Genomic DNA, 23,242 nt, shown 5'->3' with positions numbered 1-23,242 from the left:
AAGTTCTTTAAGCCTGCCAGCACAGCCACAAGACAAGTCTCAAGGATTTTGATAGGCTTTACTTTGTTTTTCCTTTTGGGAGAGGAAAAAAGAAATATAAGAGAGAGAATAGCTAAAGGAAATGTGAGTTAGAAACTGAAGCTAAGCTCTGCCTTGAGTCTCATCCTAGTTTATACCACTTTCTGGAGCGTTTATGTGATTAGATGGCCTGTAATTTACAGAAGCTATCCATGTAATGAGAAATTTATTAGAAAGTAAATATTAGCATTGAAAAGAGAAAGAACAGTATTTCCTCTTGTCATTCTATGGCTTAATACTTGCCCCAGCACCTGCTACTACTCCTGTTAGCCAGAAGGAGGGAAACAGAAGTCTGAGCTTGCACACCTATTGGAAATGCAAGCTCTTCACATTCCTAATATTACTTTCTTAACTCTCCACATCAAATGCCAAGGACACATCAGGACTTAAAAAAAACCCTCTAAAGTTAGAGGTGACAAAAAGCCACTCAACTCAGCAGCATTTTGGATTTGCTCTTCAGTAACAGAAGCCAGGGACAGTGACCCTGTGGAACACCTTAGTGATGCAGGGACATGTGCACAAAATGCTTTGGTCACTGGGATCCAGCACCAGACAGAAGCAGTCTTTTGTTTCCTTCCAGCTCAGCAGCAGTTTGGAAAGATTGCCAGTTGCACAGTTTTGGTCTCCATACTCACCAACCACCAAGCTTAGCTGTTACCATGTGAAGCCCATAGCTCAGGAAAATTAATTTTGATCAGTAATGTCAGATTTAAAGACGACAAAGAAGCGGCAAAGACCTTCCTCAAAGATACAAGCACAGGCTACTATGACCATTGTCCGCAGACCCTGCAGGCCATAGCATCAGCTGGTATCAGCTTCATCTTCAGCAACCCTATGCTTATTTATACCAACTGAATACCAAGGCTTTTACATTTACTTATGGTACAGCAGCTCAATGAATAGAGATTTCAGTAAATCTTGCTTTCTAAAATATTATTCATCAACATATAATTCAAATGGTAATTAAGAAGTGCTCACATGATTGATGACACATTTAAATTACAGGTTTCCAGCTTTTTTTTTCCTGTCAAGAAAAGATTACTTCCTTTCTCACGTGCCGCTTTTTCAAAATGCAAGTCCATCTAACAGATGTCTCTCAGATCCAATTGTTAGTGTAACAAGTTACTGTTTTTTTATTACAATAAATGGTATAAACCACACAGCATTCTGTTAAACTCAATATTGACACATCTGCTTACCACGTGTATTAGTAGCCATGTCAGCCACTTTCTGAAAGGCATCCAAAAAGGCAGCAGCTGCTACTACTGTAGTCCTGAAATGCATACAGATAACAAAACATTAGCAGTGTCTCTTTGCTGCCTATTTAATTATTGCCAAAAACATTTAGGCTTATAGAGAATACCACTGTGAACTTGCAGAGGCCACAAAAAAAAATATCCTCTTTTATATCTGATTTTAGCCTTTCCCCTCCTTCATTTCTTAATCCCTTCCTTGCTTTGTGTTAGCATGATGGACTTGGACGCAGCCACGCTAATTCCACGCTGTGAATTGCACAGGACAGGTGCTGTTTCAAAAGAGCACAGCCATCCCCCTTCTAGCTGATTTCCTCTGATGAACTAATATTAAGCAGTCAAACATGAAAAACAAACCTAATGCACACTACATCGCAGCCATTAGCGTACAAATTGCAGCCAGTTATTTCTAGGGAATACAATACTTGCAGAATAAGGATGCAGGACCTTTCTGTTCTCTAAGACCCTGGACACACATTTCCCTGAACTTCTCATCTGTGCAGCATGAGCGTCCCTTGAAACAGGAAATAGCAACTTCCTGGAAATCGGACTGGTCTAGGCTTCTTGGGCAAATGGAAAAGAGGAGGGGGAAAAAATAATCTCAAATTCAAGGAAAAACAAAACAAAGAAACTAAAATATACATCCCAAAACAAAACAAGTTGCTGATCCACGTCTCTCCTGAGAGGTACACCAGCAATCTCAGAGACTCTGCAAGCCAAAGCATTGGCTCTGCTAGCCCCACCTCCCTCCAAGTTTGGAAAGCACACACAGACCACACATCTGTTCAAGCAGACAGTAAACGTGAGTTACCATTTTCCAAACTTGTTTGTTCTACATAAGCAGGCCCTAGAGCCCTAAACACCACAGGTCAGTACCAGATTTCTGATGGTTTATAGTCTGGCTGACCCAATTTAATGGAAAGTAGGCCAGTGCTCCACAGGTAAAGCTCAACTGTGCCCTCTCCACAGTCATCTCATGGTTCTGTTTCTGCACATCTTTTTTAACAGGGACTCCAATTTCCTCCCCTGAAAATAAAAGGCTGAGTCTCTCCAAGCAAAATCCTGAAGGAGGACCATCAACTTCTCTTTGTTTCAAGAGCTCCTTGCTACCTTCAGAAAAGCCCAGGAGACCTGCAGGAACACTGATCCTCGGCCAGAAAGACCACAGGACTGTTTAATTAAATCAGATTTTATGCCAGTCGCACTCCAAATACGCTCACGATAGAGGGGACATGACTGGCAGCATTGTAAATGGCCTACTGACAGCACAAAAGATTTGAACACACGCACAAAAAAAACCAACAAAAAACCCAGGATTGAGATGATCAACCAAGTGCATAAGGACTCTCCACATGTCCATGAGATTAACAGGAAGGCAAAAAAAAACACCTGACAGCTATCTTGCCATATTGAGCCCTGAAACTAGATAACCTTTTTGGGGACTCTCCTTAATGTTTGTGTTCTTCATCTTCCAAACTTGTGGGTCATGCTATAACTTGTGTACCATGCTGTTAATTATTAATTATATTGCTAATAACAAAGTTCCGTTTCTCCAGTAACAAGATCCAGGAAGGCCTGGCTCCAGCTCAGATGACATCTGCTCTCCTTTATCAAAGCACACAGAAATGAACCAGAGGCAAAAAGTCCATATTTGCTAAAAATGAACTGCAAATCCTCAAACACAGGCTGGCTTTCAAGTTGCCTGCTTACGCACTGCTGTAGCTGGAAAAGCACTACACTGATTGAATGCAACACCACAGGTCTGGGAAATAAACAACACTATCCCTCATGCATTCCCAGAAGGCCTGTGTTTAAAGGACTGGGGAAGTTGTCCTTTTCTCTTCTGTACCTTCCTCTGCTTCTTTCACCCTCCCTCAATATGATGTGATTGCTGAAAAGGAAACACTACTTGCAGACACAGCATGGCAGAATGGGATATTCTAGCTGTTTAGGCCAAATGAGCCTAAACTCTGCCTTCTGCTGGAATGGTTCGTAATGCAGGTCTGCAAAATGGTCTGCCAATAACCATGCCTGTTACCATTGCTGCTGCTCTGAAAAAGAGACTGACCCTCTGGAGAGCAAAGACCAAGGTTTGAGGAAAGCTGTGAAGACATGGAGCTTGGATTCATATTAGCAGCAACAGATTTTACAAATGAATGAATCCTAGAGACAGCAGAATTGGTCTGAGTGTAATACATATGGCACTTACTAAGTAAGCCAGAATGATATCTGCAAAGTATAGTTCAATAACCATTGATAAATGGTCCAGCACAGAAACTCCTGAATTTTTAAGTCAGGACAAAGTACAATTAAGACTAGCAGAGACTCTTGAATATTTTTGATCCCTCTTCTAATATAACCTGCTTTACTCTACCTTAGTGAAAAAGGACAATATAGGGATAATTCTAATTGTGTGGTCACTGAAGAAATGATTTTTCCACATTTTCATCAGAAGCCATGAAATTGAGCTCATTTTATGTCTGTTATTTACAGCTTGTGGTAGATTATGGATCTTTCTAAACACATTAAAACAGCAGTATGAAAAATTACATACATGACTGTTGACTGTGAAACATGCAGAATTTCACTAGGACACGCTTAGCAAATTATCCTGGCAGAAGCTACCTTTGAACTTTATGTTTGCACATACAAGGAACTGCAGGGGATCTTCACTTGGTAACACAAAACTTACCGGAGCTGAGACTGCAGTTTCCCAGCTTTATTTATAAAGTCTTCCCACACTGGATAACTTCCCTGCAAGGAGAGCAAAATATAACAATGAATGATTAATTTGATCATTCTTGTTTTGATACCCTAAATCAAATGAAATTGGAAGCGAAGCAGTAACTACTACTTTTCTAAATCCTAATTGATTAACACTAAAAATGTATCTTCCCAGCAAGCAAACTCTCACACCCATCAAGTCCCAAGCAGATGGGCCATCGACTGGTTCTGAATCCAGATGAAACAGTACATCCTCTGGAGAGGCTTTATATATTTTCCAAATGGAAACACTAAGGAAGGAGAAGAATTTCCAACTGAAACAGAGGGAGGAAACACCTTACCTTAGGCAGAGCCAAAACACCTCACCTACAGCAAAACCAAAGCTCAGAAGTGAGGTGCTATGATATTGCAACACGTACAGAGAAGTTCACAAAACCAAAGGCATGTCCCAGTTGCTCTCCTCTACAAACATATTCTGTGTCATTACCTAGTTCCTATCCTCAAAAATAGAAAAAAAACCACTTTAAAAGCCTTTATTGTAAAGGTCTGAGTTGACCAAGAGACCACCTCAAACACTGTTTCACGGGAACTCAGTAATCAGGAAAAGAAATTGCAGTGGCCAAAAGACAACAAACTTTCCCAACAGCTGTCCCATGAACTGCAAGACCTGCTTCCAAGCAGTCCTGAATGACCCTGGAGCTGATGTCTGACTTGAAGCTAATAAAGCAACGTAGCACTGAGTGCATGCAAAGCTTTACAGAAGATTTAATCTTGTGACTCCCAGTTTCCTGCAAATTTCTTCTCCATTTTTAAAAATTGTGCTAAATGCTCAGGCCTTGATTCAGAATACAGACACCAAGTGTCCTTGCAAGTTCTAATCTTATTCTTCAAAGCTAAAATAAAAAATATTTTTTAATGATAAAGAGAACTGTATTTTTTAGAACAATAAAAGGTTAACCTGTTCTCTGCAGGACAAGTGCAGATTTTCTGTTAACAGCAAAAACTATTGCAGAAAGCAAGCTCAAATTTTTCCATTGATTGGAGTCTAGAGAGTAAAATAAAACATCCCTGCTTCCTTTAATAAAGGTATAAGAGTTGCTGTTACCAGAGCAACAACACAATAAAACTAAGATAAGGCAGATCCTCAAGGCTAACATTATCCCAGCTCTGACTAGAAGAGGTTGCAAGCATGTCTAGTTTCTCGTGGCAAACTCGATCCACTCCAATAAACTGGTCTGCTTTTGTTAAGTATACAAATTCCATTGCCCACACCACGAGAGGCTGCATCTTTACTCAGGGCAAAGACAACCCCTGCCCCAAAATTCAATAGTTAAAGTCCAGCTACTTGGTACACCCTGGTAAGTCAGCTCCCAAGCATTCACTTAAAGGTACTCTACATGTTTTTCAGCAAGACTGGTGAGGTTTTTGCAAAAAGGGGAATAAAAAGGCAGGGGAAGGAGGGGGGAACAGATGACACAAACCAAAGTAAAATAGGTAACTACACGTGATGGAGCCAGTGGGAAATGTGAGAACTGCAGTAGGGGAAAGAGAAAATAGCAGGTATCTGGGAGACTTCTAAGTGCTTTGTGCTACACAAATGCTGTCAGACGTTTGAAAATGAAAGAAACCCACCAAGTATTTGAAAAAGGAAAAAATAATGTTACTTTCTTAAACCTATTAGTCTTACTCAAATACCCTACCCTGAACCCCGTCACCCAGTACTTGTCCGCACGCCATATATGCATTATGCATGTATATGTCAGGAGCTCTGAAAGCCCTGACAATTAACAGCAGGGCCTAAGGCTTTTTGGATTCTGAAGCAAAACGCAAGCCGGCGAGCAGAGGATACCAAAGCAGCCTGATTATGTTTCCATCTCAGTGGTGTATTATCCAGCTTAACATGCCTGATGGTATGCGGGAGATTGACACCCAGCCTTGCATTTAGCTGCTTCACAGGGAAGCCTAAGACACTCCTATTAAAATACAGCTGAGATAGTTTTTTTCCCCTTTTCCTCTTTCCACTGACCACAAAGTAAGTGAAATTGGAATAGTCATCAAGCATTTCCATGACTCTCTATTCTTTATCTTTACAACTGTAGTTCCCTTCAAGCCAAGCCTACTTAAATAAGCTCTAACAACTCACTTAAATAGTTTGGTTTATTTGTTTAGTTTAAATCAGTGCAATCTCTTCACCTGGACATTCCTGCAATGCCCAGGAGCACCTGATCTTATTCTCAGTGGTAGAAAAATGCAACTATTTTTTTGTTTGTTTTAAATGTCATTGAATTGGTAACTTGGTGGTGGATTTTGTTGACTTTTTCTGGTGGGTGGTTGTTTTTTTCCCCCCCCAATTGCTAAAGAAAACATTTCTGCAGTTTTGCCCCAGTGACACAAATTCCTGCATTATTTGCTCAGCTTCTGGTATCTTGATCTCTTTTCTACAACTCTGAATTCTCCCTAATAATCTCAGTTGAAAATTAATATTCATTTTATCTGTATTCCAGCAAAATTTGTGTTCACTTCTCCCTTCTAAAGCCACATCCACAAGCTCACCTGTCAGTGATAACATAACACAGGTCTTGTACATAAGTTCCGTCATTACTTTGATCTTTTCCAGCAAAACACTTCCATCACCACACCTCTGCTGAAACCAAAACGTCCTTGATTTTATTCCTACAGCAGAACTGTACAACTAGTAACTGGGGGTTTTATCCCATTGCCAGACCTAAAGAAGCAAGGGATCCATTTAGTGATGTGTGTGGGGACAAATCAAGGTGACAGAGGCATCAAACTAGAGCTGCTAATACTGCAAAGCTCCAGTACCCTGAGGAGCAGCTCCTTCCCCAAGATTTCTTTGTGTGCCTCCTTGAACACAGCATCCTTGCTGTCACTCCATGTCTCACCTCCATGCTTGCAGTAATGTCTCTTGCTTTCCTTAAAGCAGCCATCAAGAGAAATGTTAACAGTTGTAGAAACTACACTCTGAAAGAGCCATAGAACTTTGCCCTTCATTCAACATGTATTACTTTTTCAATTAAAACAAAGAAACAGCAGGTGGAATTGAACATCTTTGTCTAAGAAGTGTTTTTGTAACTTACATCCACTTTTGAAGAGTAACAACACAGGATTTTTAAATGCTGTGTCTCTCAGCCCTTCCTCTGCCCCCTCAGCCATTTCCAATTTCAACTGGCTGATAAAGGAAATCAATTTTCCCCCTTTTAAAAGTCACAGTTACTCAGGCCCTGGCATTATCTGTGAAAGCAGCAGGCCTCCTCCATCTCCAGCCCCAGCCAGAGAAGAGCCACTACAGAAATCTGGGTCACAAATCCTCTTTTTAGCTCCTCACAGGTTAAATTAGAAATTGGTTACTGTGCGGATATTTTGAAATGGCTTTCTTGAAAACGTTCAATGGTTTGATTTGGGGACTATTTCCCTCAAAATAACTGTGCCAAAGTATTTCTTCACCACTGGATGAAGAAATTTGAGGTGTCTTCTGTGAAATGGGTGTTTCATCATTACTATGTACAGCACTCCAAGGCACGAAGTTCCCTCAAGCTGCTCAGCAGGGCCCAGCCCTCAGCTGCTTCCCCACCCACCCATTGAGACATGTCACCAGGAAGCCCTAACATGCCATTATCCTACCCTATTGCTTAATTAGGTTTATAGGTGATTAGTCACCTGATCCCAGGGCCCAGCTCCAGCTAATCTATGCTGAACACAGGTAGGGAACCACCTTTCTACCTCAGGGCTAAAAAACGTAATGGCGCTTCATGCCTGTCACTGAGGCAGGGAGTCCACAATTAGGGACATGAAACAACTTTCCCTCAGGGACAGACATCACAGCAAGTGTTAGAGAGGTACTAAGCTGAGGTGACAAAGCACCTAGAAGTGCCACACACTGACACACAAACCTGCCAGCGTCCAACCAGAGTCCTCCATAGCCATAGCACCTGCGGACAGGTCCTCACTGCCAGCCACTGGGGTGGGAAGGAGCAGGGCACCATCTCCATGCAGTGAAATGCCATAGAAGATCCTGGCCCAGGGATATGGCCAAATGTTTTAGTTGTTGTCCATTTTCCTCACAATTCAAATCTAATTTAATTAGCAATAAATTTCATCTTCTAGTTGAGCCTAGTTTGCTCACGACTATACCTGATAAGTGATTTCCTTGTCATTGTCACAACTGGTGAATTTTTTGATCTTATATTTTGCCCCATCCAGCTGAGGAGGAGGAATGAGACGGCACTTGGGTGGGCGCCTGACAGGCACTAAGGCCAGCCCACCACACCAGGGAAGAGCAAGCAACAATCACCAACAGGCAGCTTTGGAAGGAGCATTTAAACCTCACAGCCACCATACACAAACACAACTCTAGAAAAAACTTTCCTGATACTTGTTTTTCTGGTCCTTTCAGGGCAGCAATTCTGCACTACAAGTGAGAAGAGACCCAGATGAGAAACTCAGCTATTTCTCAATAAATGAAGGGTAGGTTTGCAGCAAAGGGTCCTATTTACCAAAATAGTTATTGATTACATTCAATAGCAAGAATAAGAACCCAGATTGTTGTATTTAAGATTAAACTATCAAGACTGCTGATACTCAAATTGTAAAACTCTTCTTTCACTCCTTCTGCTAAGTTATGATTTTTCTTTTGCCATTAAGAGAAAAGATGCATTTCCTTTAATAATTTATTTCCATACACCCCAACTCACACAGCAGAGATGCATCATATCTTCTAAAAACCCTTGACAGCATTCTTTTAAGTGCTTTCATTTATCAGAAAGGATTTCCATCCCTGTTACCAGCTTTTACTGGGACATCAAGTACAGACAAAACAGTTTGGTATCGTGTTCACAGCAATAATCCATCTAAACTTTCAGGTCAGGGAGCAAGAAAAAGAGAGCAGCTCTACAGCAAAGCAAATTCAGAATCCAATTCTGACTGTTCCAGCTAAAGAGGTGGGAGAGAAAGGGACCAGGCAGGCAGTGCCTTCTTTTTCTCTCAACTAGTTATCAAAGCTGTAAGCTTTCCAGAAGAGTACTGAACAGTGACTATCTGCAGACTTCAATAAAACAGAAAACACTACCCAGGCTACAGGAGTTAGGACTTCTCCACCTCAGCATAGTCACTCAGCTATGACCAGCTAAAAAGCTGAATCACAAACACAAGCTTCACACCATAGTAACACATCCAAATGCCCTACATCTTCATTTGGAATAAAAATTGTTAACTTTGCTTCTGCACACGATCTCCTATCCTGGAAAAATAAATTATGCCAAAACCAAAAATATTTTCTAGATAGAGTTTTATCAGAGATCAGAATCACAAGAATTATTAAGAATGTCACACTTCTATGGCATTCATTACACCACCTCCAAGCAGCAAAGAGACACCACACAGTCACAGATGTTATGCACAAAAATGGCCTGGATAAGTAATTATGGTTTTCAGAGTTTATCATTTTTTCCAGGGGCCTTTAACAGGCAAAGCCAGGATAAAGTAGAAGGGAAGGGGACAGGGAAATTATAGCCTGCAAATAACGATTCTGTCTACCGGTATCTCAACACATGGGAAGATGCAAGAGTTCACAATCAGTTTACCTTCCCAGTTAACATCTGGTCTTTCCTCAGTTCTAAAAGAACTAGTAGTCAACCAGGGAAAAGGGCACTTGGCCAGACACAATGGCATGTTACAAACTGCTACCAAACACTAACCCATTACTCTACATCATCTACAGATTTAGCTGAGTCCATGACTCATGAATAGGATTGCCTAGTCCTTTAATAAGCCACAAAAGCTCCTACCTATCTTTTTCTAGGTTGAAAAATAAAGAATTTAAGAGTCTGTTTCATGAAGCTTTTTAGGCTGCATCTATTTCCCAGTCACTTACCAGAATAGTCTCAATCTGCCAACAGACTGAAACACAAATTTTGCTGATGAGATGGAGTTAACTCTTTATGAAGACAGAGTGGTGTACAGAACCCCTATCCCTTGCCTTTTGTGTTTCATTTACCTCATTCCAAATATTCAGAAACAAACGGTTTGAGTTGGAAGGGACCTTTGAAGGTCATCGTCCTTACATCCAATCTGAATCTACCCTCTATATCTACCCTTTATTTCTTACACTGTTGATTCAATTCAAGGTTTCAAAGTCCCAGTATGGATTTCAAGAGTGCCTCACAGACACTCATCTGTGAGAGATTTGCTCATCTGCTATTTTCTAGTGGTGCAAGACAAGAAACCATCAGAGATGTTTCAGTTTGGACAATTCATCCAACTATAACACCAGTTAGCAAGCAGCTCTGAAAGGTCAGGGAGTTTCCTTTCACTGGAACTCTAAGTAAGAGAACACATTTATATAAAGATCTTTTAGAAAAGCATAATACTCCCACAAGGCAAAGAAAACAATTACTTGAATGCAAAGTCCCTACTATCTGTCTAAGCTAAGGGTATTGCCGTGCACAGGGTAAGTTTAAGCCTAGTGCCAGCAGCAAAAGGGACTCTCAATGTAGAATGCTTGCTGGGCCAAGAATGAAAAGTCATCAGCAGCAAAAGATATGACAGGAACTTCAGAGAATTTCACATTATGAATGAAGGAGGAGACAGATATAAACCCAGGGTTTGAGAGATTACAGTGCATGCAAGTGAAAGTAAAAGCATGTCAAAGATCAGATTAAGACATCATTTAACCTGTAACTACTACCCTTCAGGACAGAAAGCAGTGGTAATTAAACTCAAAGTCTTGTATACATACATCTATTTCCATTATTTCTGTCACTTGTTTAGAGAATGGCAGGGTTAGAAACAAGTTTCCCTCAGCACGAACAGTATAAATAAGCACGCCTAGCTTTGCCTTCACAAGGTGATGCATTATCACAACACTGCAAATTATGAACAAAACACTACTGAAGACATCTCAGATGCTATTTACAAAACTGTCAGCTAAATATTTCTTCTATGCATCACAGAACCACCCAATATTTTCAGACTGCTTAGTTTTCACTCTTAAGAAGGCATTAGAACATTGACAAAACCAGATTATATGACATGATCTCCTAAGAAAGTCCATACTAAAATCTAATCAGGAAAAGCCCAGAAAAGGGTCATCACCCCACTGTGGAGAAAAAGGAACCCAGAGAGATCAGTTACTTCTACATTCCCAAACCACTTGAACCGCCTTAAAAAATACCCAGCTCCCTGAGTGTTGAATGCAGCACTTCTTAGCAAGGACACAGGTACTTATTAGGCCTCACTAACCATTTAAATGTGAAGGGAATCTAAATCTGGTACTATTCTGTTGTTAGAGCTCTAGAGTCTTTAATTTGTATTATAATAAAGCCTGCACTGCATTAGCCCATATTTAAATATGCCCAGTGGAGGATACAAGTTGCCCTACAGCTGTGAGTTCAATTTCTAGTACAGTAAGAACCTGGGAAAACTCATCTCCTTGGCTGCTGCATGGCATCCGGGCTTACAACCCAACTCGTGGGCCTCCCTGCGATGTCAAGAGCAACCATGTCAAACCTGTACTGTTTGCAGTCCAGTTTCATAGCTTGAGATGAAGAAACTTAGCTCTGAAGCAGCCACTTTGTGGTTTAAATCCAAGATTGGGTAATTAGCAAACAAAAGTTATACTCATGCTCTGAGAAAATACATCATGCATAAACATACAGTCTTTCCTTCTCTAAACACAGGAAGCCATTCACAGAAGGGAGGGGGGAAGAAAACAACTAGCCACAGCTTCTAGAGACCTTTTATCCCATGATACATCAAAAAAGATGGACATTAAGTAGTCTTCCAGAGGAAGCATTTAGTTCCACATTCTTCCCTGCAGGTCTAAACAAGTTTGCAAGCCTGAATAGCAGATTTCTCCTCAGAGACTCATCAATACCGCCTTTCATCCATTCAATCATTAAGAGGCCACTGTGCATACTCAGCAGCTATTTTCAAATCCACAATATTTCAGCTGGACCAAAATGAAGGTGATTAAAATATCAGGAGGAAGTCCTTTAAGTTAATACCTAGACAGGACACCCTCAAGTCAACAGTCCTGTGTTGGTAAAGTCACCAGTACCACTGGAGTCTCACCACTTCTTCTCAAGTAAGAAGGAGCCCTAATTTCTGAGCATTCACTCAGCAAATCTCCACCACACAAGCAGTCAAAATAATCTCCAGGGCCCAAGAAGCGGCAGAGTCTATCAGCGAGGTACTGCCAAGCATCTGGCTTGACCATGGAAGAACCTCACCAGGGAAAAGGCAGCAGCCAGGTAACCAAAGTTGTCAGTGCTTTATGAACAGCCAAGTGCAAACAGACGCCACAGCCTAGTTTGTCTCAATTCCATTTACAAGAAGGAATCACTGAGTTTGCTCATTGACAATGAGCATCCATGAGGTTTGCTCATCGACAATTTTAGTTAGGAGGCATCTCTCACAAATAAAGCCTGGTTAACAAAAAAAAACCCCAAACCGATCCACTACACAAAGAGGTTCAGAGACAATAAATGTGGCCAAAAGAAAAAAAACATAATAATTGCCTGCTTGGGTGAGAAGCACTGTGGCATTTTATGCAGAACACCAAAATGGAAACAACGATGAATCTTTTTGTACCATGCAGCAAATGCTCCTAGTTACAGACTCATCTGTAGTATTGTGCACAGCAACACAAGTGAGTTCCTGCAAGTGCTCTTTTTAAGAATACCCAAGGTGATTTGTTAAATGATGTTTATACTCCAGCTAGCATCCTAGAATTAAAATTAACTACACAACACTCATGGTTGTGGACCAGAAGAGTGAAAAACACAGAGCTCACACAGCCTCACAAGACAGCCAGCCCAATTCTTCATGATCTGTCAGACTACAGTTAAGATGCACCAGACGTATTTTTTTATTTTTATGCTGGGAGCTTAAAAACCATCCCCTCATTAACTCCATGCTCTAGATGCACTCAATTCCTTCTTGTCCTAGGGGAAAGGAGTAGAAGTCACTGAACCTGCAGCCATAGCTTGCCTTTCTGTAAAACAGGAACCATTCTTTGGAGCTAAGTCACACAGAGAGCACTTTGAAGATGAAAGCTGCTATGGTCTTAACCACAAAGCAACCAGCCATTTTGTCTCCAGTCCTTCAAAACATCTCAGCATTCAAGCTCTATCACAACCCAGCAGGAAGCAGTCAATCAATGTCCTTAAAAGTCACCACAGATGCCACTGAACAGGACAGAGCTTGGCACCTTGCAGTATCAAAGTAGACAACCTGGAATTTAAAAGATACACTTGATGAGAGAAATATATTTCCATATGTAGCCTAAGGACACTTCTCTAAAGAGCAGCCTCTTTACAGTACTAACTCAAACCTCTCTGTACCCATCTTTGCATGTTCTGAAATAGAACAAAAGACCTCTTAGATACAGTGCTTATTCTGGTCTCCACTAAGTAATTGTTTCTGCATATCTTCAAGACCACACCATCTCTGGGTAGACCATGAGCCTTAGAAATGTTTTCCAGAAGCAGAAAACAGAGGCTGTTAAGCAGAAAGTCATTTACATGCTCCATTAACTGTTGCAACTTCTGTACTTTGAAAAAAATATTTTTAAAAGGGGTTCTTTAGGCATTTTATATCAAATTTTTGGTACAGCTCTTGCACACTCTGGACTGAGGAAGGAAGCAGCAAACTCTCCCAGATATCACCCTCTGTTAGGCATTAACCAGTGCCGAGTCTGTAATTACACAGACTTCTTGTCCTGCAACATTTGTTCAGTTGTGCCATGTAGCACTGCACAATTCCTTCCACACTTACAGACTCCTGAATTATAATGCAGCTAGTGGCATCCTGCCAGATCCAAAAAGAGTACTCTTAGAAGACAATGAAAACTCTCACCATGGGTATACCACAGAATAAGCCTGCCTTGTACACACTTACATAGCAAATGCTCAGCAATTGCATAAATTGTTACCACTCACACAAGAGTATTTGGATCAAGAAAGAGTGTCTCTAAAATATAAATTACTTGTATGTTCCCAGTTGTGCTTTGTTCCTTGAACCCCAATATTTAAGCAGGCACACAGTGGCTCTCTTCCTGTACCACCAGCGAGCCCTTGCTGCATGTCAATCCCTCTCCCTCCAAGATGTTTACAGACAGATCCTGCAGCTGCTTAGAAAAGGCAAGGAATTTCACTGTATACAAACCAACTGTTTGGGCAAGCAGGTTGTTGGGAGGCAGCAGGAGTAAGAAGTCAGTGCAGCCAGCTAAACCCAGAATGCTTTGGTGATAAAACCTTAAAGGGGAAAGAGGGAAGAAAATCTGCAGAGTAGAAAATAACTCATCTCACACTTTTCAGGGAAGGTGAAGGAAGGTCACTTTGCTAGCTTTAGAATAGACTGGCAGCCTTAAAGACCCTCAAGTGCAAGGGACATGCCAGTGCAACGCAGCACATGTGGGAAAAGGGGTATGATTCTGTGATTCTATGTCCTCCCTGCCCTTCCCTGTCCAAGCCTCTACCTGTCCGTTGCACATGAAACATCTATTTTTCCTCACAGTAATTGTCTCCCTTAACAGCTGAATTGGAACTAGACCTTAAAATCACTGAACAGAGCATTCCTAATCTCCACAGAGATCTCGAACTTCCAATACAGTACAGGTGCAGAAGAGCTGTCCAATTACAACATGTCGGGATAAAACAGATTTGCCTAGATGCCGTGATAGATGCACCATCCCTTGCATTAACACAACACGCAGGACCTGCAGCTGTACTTGCTGTAGTAACTGTCTCAGCATTTCTCTTTATCTCACCAAGTATTTTCTTCTACTCAATTTAAATTGTGTGGATAGCACAAGGCCATCCCTCACAAACAAATCAAGCCTACTTAACAAACATCTCTTCATCCTTGATGTGGCCACCTCCCCCAGCTCCATCTTCCCCAGAAAGAAAGATTAAAATGCTGCTTCTCACCAGTCACTTCCTAAGAGGAGATAAGAGGCTGCAAAAATATAGACATTTCTCATGCCTGTATGTTCACGTGTTTCTCTTCTAATCTGAGCAAGAACTTGGCATGACTGAAAGCAAAGGTGCACCACCATCTCTTCCAAGAGTCTCTGCAGAAGCAATGGAATGATAGGAAGGGTTCAGCACTTTTATAGTACTAAAGTAGAGGTTACTGCCAAAACCACAAGGTTCATTTTACTGAGTTTTCAGCTAAACTGAAAATAAGACACACACACAATAAAATGAAAGAATTTCTAAGGTTTTATTCTGCCTTTTGGTACTTGTTCTTGCTCACCAACAGGATGACATTTGCAATCCCCTTCATACCTGCAGGTCCCTCACTTGGGACAAGATGAATGAGACCAACTAGTAATTCACACTACACCCATAAAAATGTGGTAAATCCTCCTACCTAGTATAAACAAAGCCATGGACATATCTATGTTCATCCCAATTGCTCATTGCCCATCTTTTCCCCCATGCCCACCTTGAGGGTGTCAGGTACTGCACATGTACAACAAGCCCCTGCCCTGCCAAAATATATGCTGGGAGAATAGGAAAAACAAATAAAGAACACACAAAACAGCAAAATAACCACCACCAAGCAAGTGATGAACTACATCTCTACCAGTTTCAACATTTTCAGAGGTGATTGGTTTTCTTTTTTTCCCCCTTCAAGACAGCAGACAACAATGCAATTAAAAGGAATGTCAAATCAAGACTCAGACAGAAAGGCAAGATTAAAGAGGATCTGCTCCATGCAGTGGGCCTTCCCAAAACCTATCTGCACTGATTTGCTTTGCACTCCAAGAAATACTGAAATTTATAGTACATTACAGCACCTCATTTCTCAACTGCCAGAAATTAGTTAGAAAACATTCAGATCAAATATTGCCTTCCCACAGGGAGATAACAGAAAGTATGCTATGTTCAAAGACAAACCACACAGCGTTTGCATACAGCACACAAAGCCACTCCTCTGAGGGGGGACACACATTTTAGTTTTGCTTTTATACACTTTGCTTTGAGAAAGATCTTGCATGCTATGTACTCAAGTGATGTATCATAGGAAACACCAGGGCCGTGACAATGGAGCAAAACCTAGGGATGGGATGGGCAGGCTTTTTCCCACCTTTATGATTCTTTTAATCTAGTACTGAAATCTCAAAGCATAGAAGCCAAATCCTAGAGCACGACAGCCAAGTACAATTCCCATTGTGGACTTTCCACAAACAATCCTATCACCTTGTACACCGCATACTACTCAACAAATGTGGCCCTTGTTTTGCATGGAAGACCTGGAATTCCCTTGACAAGGGAATGAAGTTCCAGATGTACACTAAGGCGCTGTGTAAATGTGATGGTTATTAAACATTCTCATATTTATATGACATGAGTTCTCTAAATCACTTTACTCTGCATTTTATTGGTTTGGAGCTTGTTTTGTCAAGTATTAGCCAAAAAAAATTATTTTTGGTAGAGGATGGAGAGAAATTTGGGGCTTCTGGGGAAAAAATATTAAAAGCTATTCAAGAGACCTCAGCCAGCAAGAGACCATCTTGCTATCAAAAAATGTGATACGTTCGTCACACTGGCATATATTACCCTCACTAAGTTAATACAGCATGGAGACAAATAGAAGCAATCACATTAGTCAGAATTATAATTCCTCCTTCTGTAACTTTGTCAAGATTAAGGAGAGCTCAAAATTAACAACAGGTACACCTGAGCTAGTTCTGTGTTAGTGTGAACAAAGAAAAAAACCTAAAAAGAAAAAATAAATCAGTCCACGTGTACTGTATCTTCATCACCTCAGCTGCAGCACCCATCTGCATTCACTGGCAAGACTTCAGAGTGATCTTAATACGCTGTTGATTAACCCCACCATCTTAACAACCAAGTTTAAGGCAGAGTAATACATTTGATAAAAAGAACCTGTGAATTATTTAGTTAAAAAAAGGCGGATGCTGCAGCAAACCCCTCAGCGCCACAGGGCATGTGAGGCCTTGATCACAGCCTGCTATGAGAAATAGGCACAGATAGCGCATTTGGCTATGTGTGGGCAGACCCCTACACAACATCTTCAAGATTCTGCCAGAAGCCTGCCCACACAGACCTGACTACATGAAACAGTACTTAAAATGCTAATTTTCATTTTACTACTAAAAGGCATGATGAGTTGAAAGGTTCTGGTTCGTTGTCAAAAAATAGCTACTTTTCCTTTGAAATCATCATGATCCTTTGTGCACAATTCATGAAGAATCTTCGTGCATCTCATTGGCAGCATAGCATTAGCTGCATCAAACTGGAATACAAGTAAAAATTATTAGGTCTACTCATGCTAAACAATGTGTAGATTTTCTTTTAGCCGTAAAAACCGCGACTGCTAAAGAAGTACTGTGATTCTTCCCAAATCTTCCCCACCCCCACCTGCCTGTTCACAGAACAGGTTCCACTACTATAGAGGATTAAGAAAAAAATATTCACACCTGTGCCCATCTCCATATCCATAGGCTCATGTCAACATGTTTCTGATGAGCAGCATTCCCATGCATGTAACAATAGGAACAGGAAAAAACAAAACAAACAGAACCACCTAAAACCACACGGCAAAGACCTAAGAGCAATAAAAATCCAATACATCACTTATGGAGAGAAGCAGAGAATAAACATACTCGGTGTCCCTCTGTGCTGCAACCCAAAACCACACTTCATCTGGAACAGAACATCTCCTGCGTGTTCCTGCACAACCCACAAAAACGACTCCCGGATTTGTGATCCTTTCCTGCCTTTTCTTTTGGGGAGTGGGCTGTTGTTCTAAATGCAGTCATTATTAAAAATAAAAGGGGGATGAGTGCCGGAGGAGCTAGCACAGCCAGGACTGCAGCATTGTCTTGACAGATCCGCACACATACACTCCCCCTTCTCTCCGCAATCTGCCTGCTCTTGACAAACTATGCTTTTAATTAAATGTCTCCGAAGATCTGTTAAGAGGAAAGTATAAATGAACCCCTGCAAAAAAAATAACTTCCAGTGCAAATAGCTTCTCCACCCGCCTAAAAAATACACTAGAAGCCATTCACCTCAGTCAGGCTTCCTCCAAGAGCAGACCCCACTGCCCTCCGCCAGCACTACTTGGTGGCTTTCTCCCACAGCCCTCGTTGCTCATCAGCCCTGCACGAACTAAACCACCCGAAGAAACCCCGTGCCCCTGCCTGGGAGAAACACAGCACACAGAATCACAGCCTTTAAATTATGGCGGTCCCACAATTATCTGATGCATCTCTCAACATCTCCCAAGAACTGCATCCTCCCCAGCCAGCCCTGGGAGGGAGACAAGCTGCCCTTGTCCAGGGGAACACTGCAGTATTCTGCAGTACGGCCGCACGCCGGAGGCTGGGCGCCTTGAGCCCTGGCCTTTGGGTAGGCATGACTGGCAGAACACAGCAGAGATTTTACACTGTTTATTTCCAGGAGCGAAGGGCAGGAGGAACCCACTCGTCCACATAAAACCCTGCAGAAGTGCCCTTGCTTGCCAAGGATAAATGGGGAGGGCTTCCCTCAAAGGGACCCTTTGGCAGAAAGGGTCAGTGCAGCCTGAGATTTCTGGTGGCTGGCAGAGTAGAGATCCGGCAACTTGAGACCTTTGCATTCATCCACAGAAATATGCAAATGCCACCTCCATGAGCATACACAGCATGAAAATAATATCACATAACCAACTGAGCAGCAGTTTTATTCCAGGCATACATCAACTCCAGAGCATCTCCAGGCAGTGATTTTTATTTTTCTTCCTCTACCGTGCCCATCAGCACGGCACAGAAATCCCTACATTGCCCTTCCCAGCCCCACCCCACAGCTGACATGCACCGTGCCCATCTCCTTCACACGACTTCTGCCTCGCTGCATTTATTCTGCGATCTGACAGCCCAAAATAGCCCACAAAAAAAATATTAAAAGCCAGAGACATGTTTGGAAAACCCTGACCCTGGTGCAAGGTAACAGCTTGCATGTTTGTTTGAGCAGGAGAGACAGAGAAAAGAGAGGAGGGAGGTGGTGTCCTGCAAGGAACTCGCAAGTCTCAAGCCATGAGGGTGCAGCATTTACAAGGGGCCCCTTTCCAGGCTGCTTTCACCAGGAGGGAACACGCACCTCTCATGTGGGGCAGGGTCCCCCACAGCAGCCGAGGGCCGGGGTGGGAGGTCACGCCACCGCTTACAGCCCCTGATGCGGCTGCATCTCATGGTGCAAAGTTTAGCCGGGCCAGGTGAGGAGAGGTGTCCTCTCACATGGGTCCCCTCCAGAGCCAGTCAAGCTCTTACCTTCATGTCGCTTATGATGGTCTGGAAGAGCCCTCCGAGCGCACTACATTCCTTCTCTATCACAGCCTCCATTTTCCTCGCTCAAGCACACTGAACGAGGCAGAAACTGCTGCAATTTCACTATTAGGCTAAAGAAAAATTAGACACCACCGTGTCCCACCTCACAAAAAAAAAAAAAAAAAAAAGATGTAGGCAACAGGCAAAAAAAAAAAACCATAAAAAATAAACACAGACGAACGCCAACCTGCCTGCACCTCTGAAAATTTACCAACGGGGGACAAAATAAAATCCAGCGCTACCGGCGGCTCTCTCCTACACAGACCTCCCCGCTCCGCCGAGGAGCGCCCGGGGATTCAGAGCCGAGCGGGCACTATCCTCCCACGCACGGGCAGCCACGAAACCCATCTCCGCGCACAACGGCCCGAGCCCCGGCGCTGCTGGCGGCGGCGGCCCCGACCGGCCGCCCGTCCCCCCACGCCTCCCGGCAAATCAGCACGCTCAGGACAGCGGGAGCCGGCAGCCCGCCAGCTGCGCGGCGCTGGGCAGATGTGCAGGCACACCCCCTAAAAACACGGAAAACAATAAAAAAAGAACAGATATAAAAGGAGACAAGGTTGCGCGGTAAGCCGCTTCTCGGGGCGCAGCCTAGAGGTCCTCTGTCAGCCCCAACGGACCGGGCTACTGCGAACGTGCCCAGCCCGCCGCCTGCCCTCTCCAGGAAAAGCTTTGCCCGCCTGGCCGCCTGCTGCCTCTTCCCCGGTGGCGGCGCCCGGCTCGGTCCTGCACCCCGCCCGCTCGCGCCGAACACCCCGCCCCGCCGCGTCACCGGCGCGGCCGCTGATTGGCTCCGCGCGGCCGCCGGGGCGCGAGCGCCCCGCGCCGCAGAGTCCGCAAACGGCCGGGCCGGGCAGCTGCGGCGACCGCGGGAAGCCGCGACCCTCCGGCACGGCTGGCGCTGTCCGGGACTGTACCCGAGAAACTGCCAATATTCGGCTGCTTCTGGTGAAAAACATCGGCCTCGGCCCGCCGATGGAGAGTGTCTGAGCTGGAAGTGCTCAGCAAAGCTACCGGCAAGGCAGGGCGCAGCTGTGTCATGGTATAGCTGACAGCAGCTTTGATCGTGGATCGTGGGGGCCTGTTTATGTATCGTACAGATATATCAGGGTGTTAAGGTTAGTTATTTAAAACACATAGCTTTTTAAGTTTTCACGTTCAGTGAGATAATTATGTACACTGCGCCTTGGTAGATGGACACAGGCTATGGCTCACGTCCTGCAGACAGTGGTGCACGTGGTTAGAGTCATGGAATCTCAGAACCGTTTGGGTTAGTAAAGATCTTTAGGATCATCCAGTCCAACCTACGTGCTTAACAAAGGGACTTAAGCTGCATAGGCTTAGATGTCCCGAGGGTCCATGACACACTCTGAAATGAAATTAAGTGCTGCTCATTTGTTTTGTGAAGCTTAGGTCTAAAGATCCTGTTGCTGCTAACCCTGGGAAAATTACCCTCCTGGGCAAGCAGGCTGCACACTCCGATTCAGGAAGAGCCAGATGTGGAACCAGGAAAATACCAGTATGGAAGAACAAGCTTTAGACCTGGAAATGGATGGGAGAGGAAGGAGGTCTCTCTTCATATATCCATGTGCACACAGATATGCATGTACCCCATGACTGAGAGAGAAATTTTAGAAATTTGAGTTACTACAATTTATCCTACAAAGTCTGCCTGAGAAGCGCCAGTGTGCTCTCCACCATATTTTGCTTCATTTCTGCCAGTATCTAGGTACATGCACATGACATTTTCCATGTGAATTTAGCACTGATGGAAAAGGCTGACCAGGTGGCCTGTTTCCAGTGGGGCTGCTGCAGCAGTCTCCCCTCTGCTTTTCAGAGATCTGACCCAGAGATTCATTTTGTTACTCTGTAGGACCCTCACTCCCAAAGACCAGACCAGCAAATGTCCCCAGCAGCTGTTGATAACAGCACCTGCTCATCACGCACAATGCTGCCATATACATGGTGTGACAGCATTCCCCTGGGACAGAGTCACATCCAGCAATTCAGCAGGGAAGGCTGGTGGCCTACTTTGCTTTCTTCAGCCACTCTGTTTCTGGGATGTTCCTTGTATTTAGCACAGGCAGTATTTTGGCTGACCTCCTTTCTGGGAATGAGAATTTCCAATGTAAAAGGTTGCAGAGTGCACAATGCACATGGGACAGGAGGGAGAAAAGTCTTCTTCTATAACGCAAAGTCTTTAAGGACTTCATTAATGCTTCAGTCAATAAATCAGGGCTGTCTGCTCTTCAGCAAGCAACAAGTCTTCACACACTGGTGAAACACCATGCAAGTATACAACAGAAAAATAAAGTAAGCATTTCAAGCCTTGATAAACTTTAACAAGTGAATTTGGCATCCAGTGTAAGGGAATGTTTTTTTACCTTGTGAATTGGAAAGGAGGAATCGTGCACGTGAGCGGCTATGGTTGTCATGAGTAACTTGTTAAACCACCACAAGTTAAGTGTACCCAGTCACGACCTAGAGAAACCTTATCAAAACTCTTCAGCTGGAATATTTCTCTATCAAAAAGTGCTAGGTTTTGAAAAATGGAGACATGCTGATTTCCACAAAGTTAAAGTTGTTAAATTTTCACTGGATATGCCACTTAGTGTTAATTTTATATTTTGCAGTTCTTTATTCATGGCATAATGCAGCTAAAAATAAACTGACACTTTTGTTGTCTTTTGCATAGAAGGGAATTTCAGACTTGTCATTTTATTCTTCCTTTTAGTGACTTTTAATGATAGCATTTTCTGCAGGGTGACAATTCAGCTTCAGCCAGCTGCAGAGTGAGAGTTCACATTTTGCTTTAAAGACCTGAGTCCAAACGGTTGTTTAAAATGCGAGTGTGAAGTAGTTTGGTGATGTTGCAGTAATGTCAGGTTACCATCTGTCACACAATTTCTGGGATCTCCTTGATTGATTCCTAGCAAATCGCCTCCTGCAAGCAGTATTTGCAAACCTTTATTATGAGCAAGGGCTATTTCTGTGTTCATGAGCCATCCTTACCGGGGGACATTTCATTACCAAGTGATGACATTCTGCAAAGTAGCCTGGTAGATGGGCAAATGCCAGCACCACTTCTTGACAGTGGGTTGGCTGAATGCGTCTTACTTGGCAGCCCCCAACAGATGTCAACCTTGAAATTTGTCAACGGCACAATAGTAGCCCATGTTCTGACATCCTTCAACACATTGGCTGCTCTGCTGACAAGAAGCCTATTCTATTGAAACTGCAAGAAGGCTGCTGGTTAAGAAAGAATTTCTCTAGAGATAAGTGGGCAGGTTGAGCAATGACTTGGTCACTTTGCCTGGCCTGGATTGTTCCTTCTGCTCCTCCCATGCTGAACACCAAGACACAAAGTACAGGTGGAGTGAACCAGAGCGCGTATCCGTGAGGGTCAGGAGTCCACAGCCTGCTCCTCAGTCTGCCACCAAACTTGGGTTATATCCATCCCCATACCCATTCCTGTACTACCTTGTACTCTACTTCTATAAAAATAAAATCCTGAGTGATTTTGCACCAAGCACAAGTGTGAAATTTCACTGCAGTCATAACAAATATGTACTTGATCAATGTGCCATAAAATGTTTAACTGTACTGCTTGTTTGGTTCCTGATCTTAGAGAGATTTAAGCCCTCTTATGAATGTGAGTAGCCTCGTGAAAGACTGGATTACACATGCAATTAAGTATTATCAGATTGAAGTATAGAACAACAATCACAAAAGGTACTTAATCATCTTTAAATTACAGTGTTCCTAATTTAGCTAATGTTATTCCCCAAGGAAAAATTGCCTCATCTAGCATACAATCAAGAAAGAATCAAGG

General features: G+C 43.0%; 1 protein-coding gene across 17 annotated transcripts in view; it reads right to left on the bottom strand.

Annotated features, from left to right (window-relative positions):
- Positions 1-20,124, bottom strand: part of MTSS1 (MTSS I-BAR domain containing 1) — a 119,874-nt gene extending 99,750 nt beyond the window's left edge. For 11 of the 17 annotated variants that reach the window (XM_068155563.1, XM_068155557.1, XM_068155571.1 and 8 more), the window contains exons 1-3: positions 19,357-20,123; positions 4,024-4,085; positions 1,278-1,351 (exon numbers count right to left, since the gene is read on the bottom strand). In XM_068155563.1, coding sequence (XP_068011664.1) covers positions 1,278-1,351; positions 4,024-4,085; positions 19,357-19,428 — 208 coding nt within the window. In that variant the 5' untranslated portion in view covers positions 19,429-20,123. Of the gene's footprint in view, positions 1-1,277; positions 1,352-4,023; positions 4,086-15,001; positions 15,145-19,356 lie in introns of all 17 variants that reach the window. The other 6 variants (XM_068155568.1, XM_068155559.1, XM_068155564.1 and 3 more) reach the window with 3 other exon arrangements.
- Positions 20,125-23,242: the final 3,118 nt, after the last annotated feature.

The sequence above is a fragment of the Melanerpes formicivorus genome, unplaced genomic scaffold (genome assembly GCF_026170545.1).
Source record: "Melanerpes formicivorus ecotype bairdi unplaced genomic scaffold, bMelFor1.0.p_v2 SCAF_32, whole genome shotgun sequence".
NCBI classification, from domain to species: domain Eukaryota; kingdom Metazoa; phylum Chordata; class Aves; order Piciformes; family Picidae; genus Melanerpes; species Melanerpes formicivorus.
The sequence above is the reverse complement of the archived record's forward strand: the minus strand, read 5'-3'. Positions and strand labels throughout refer to the sequence as shown.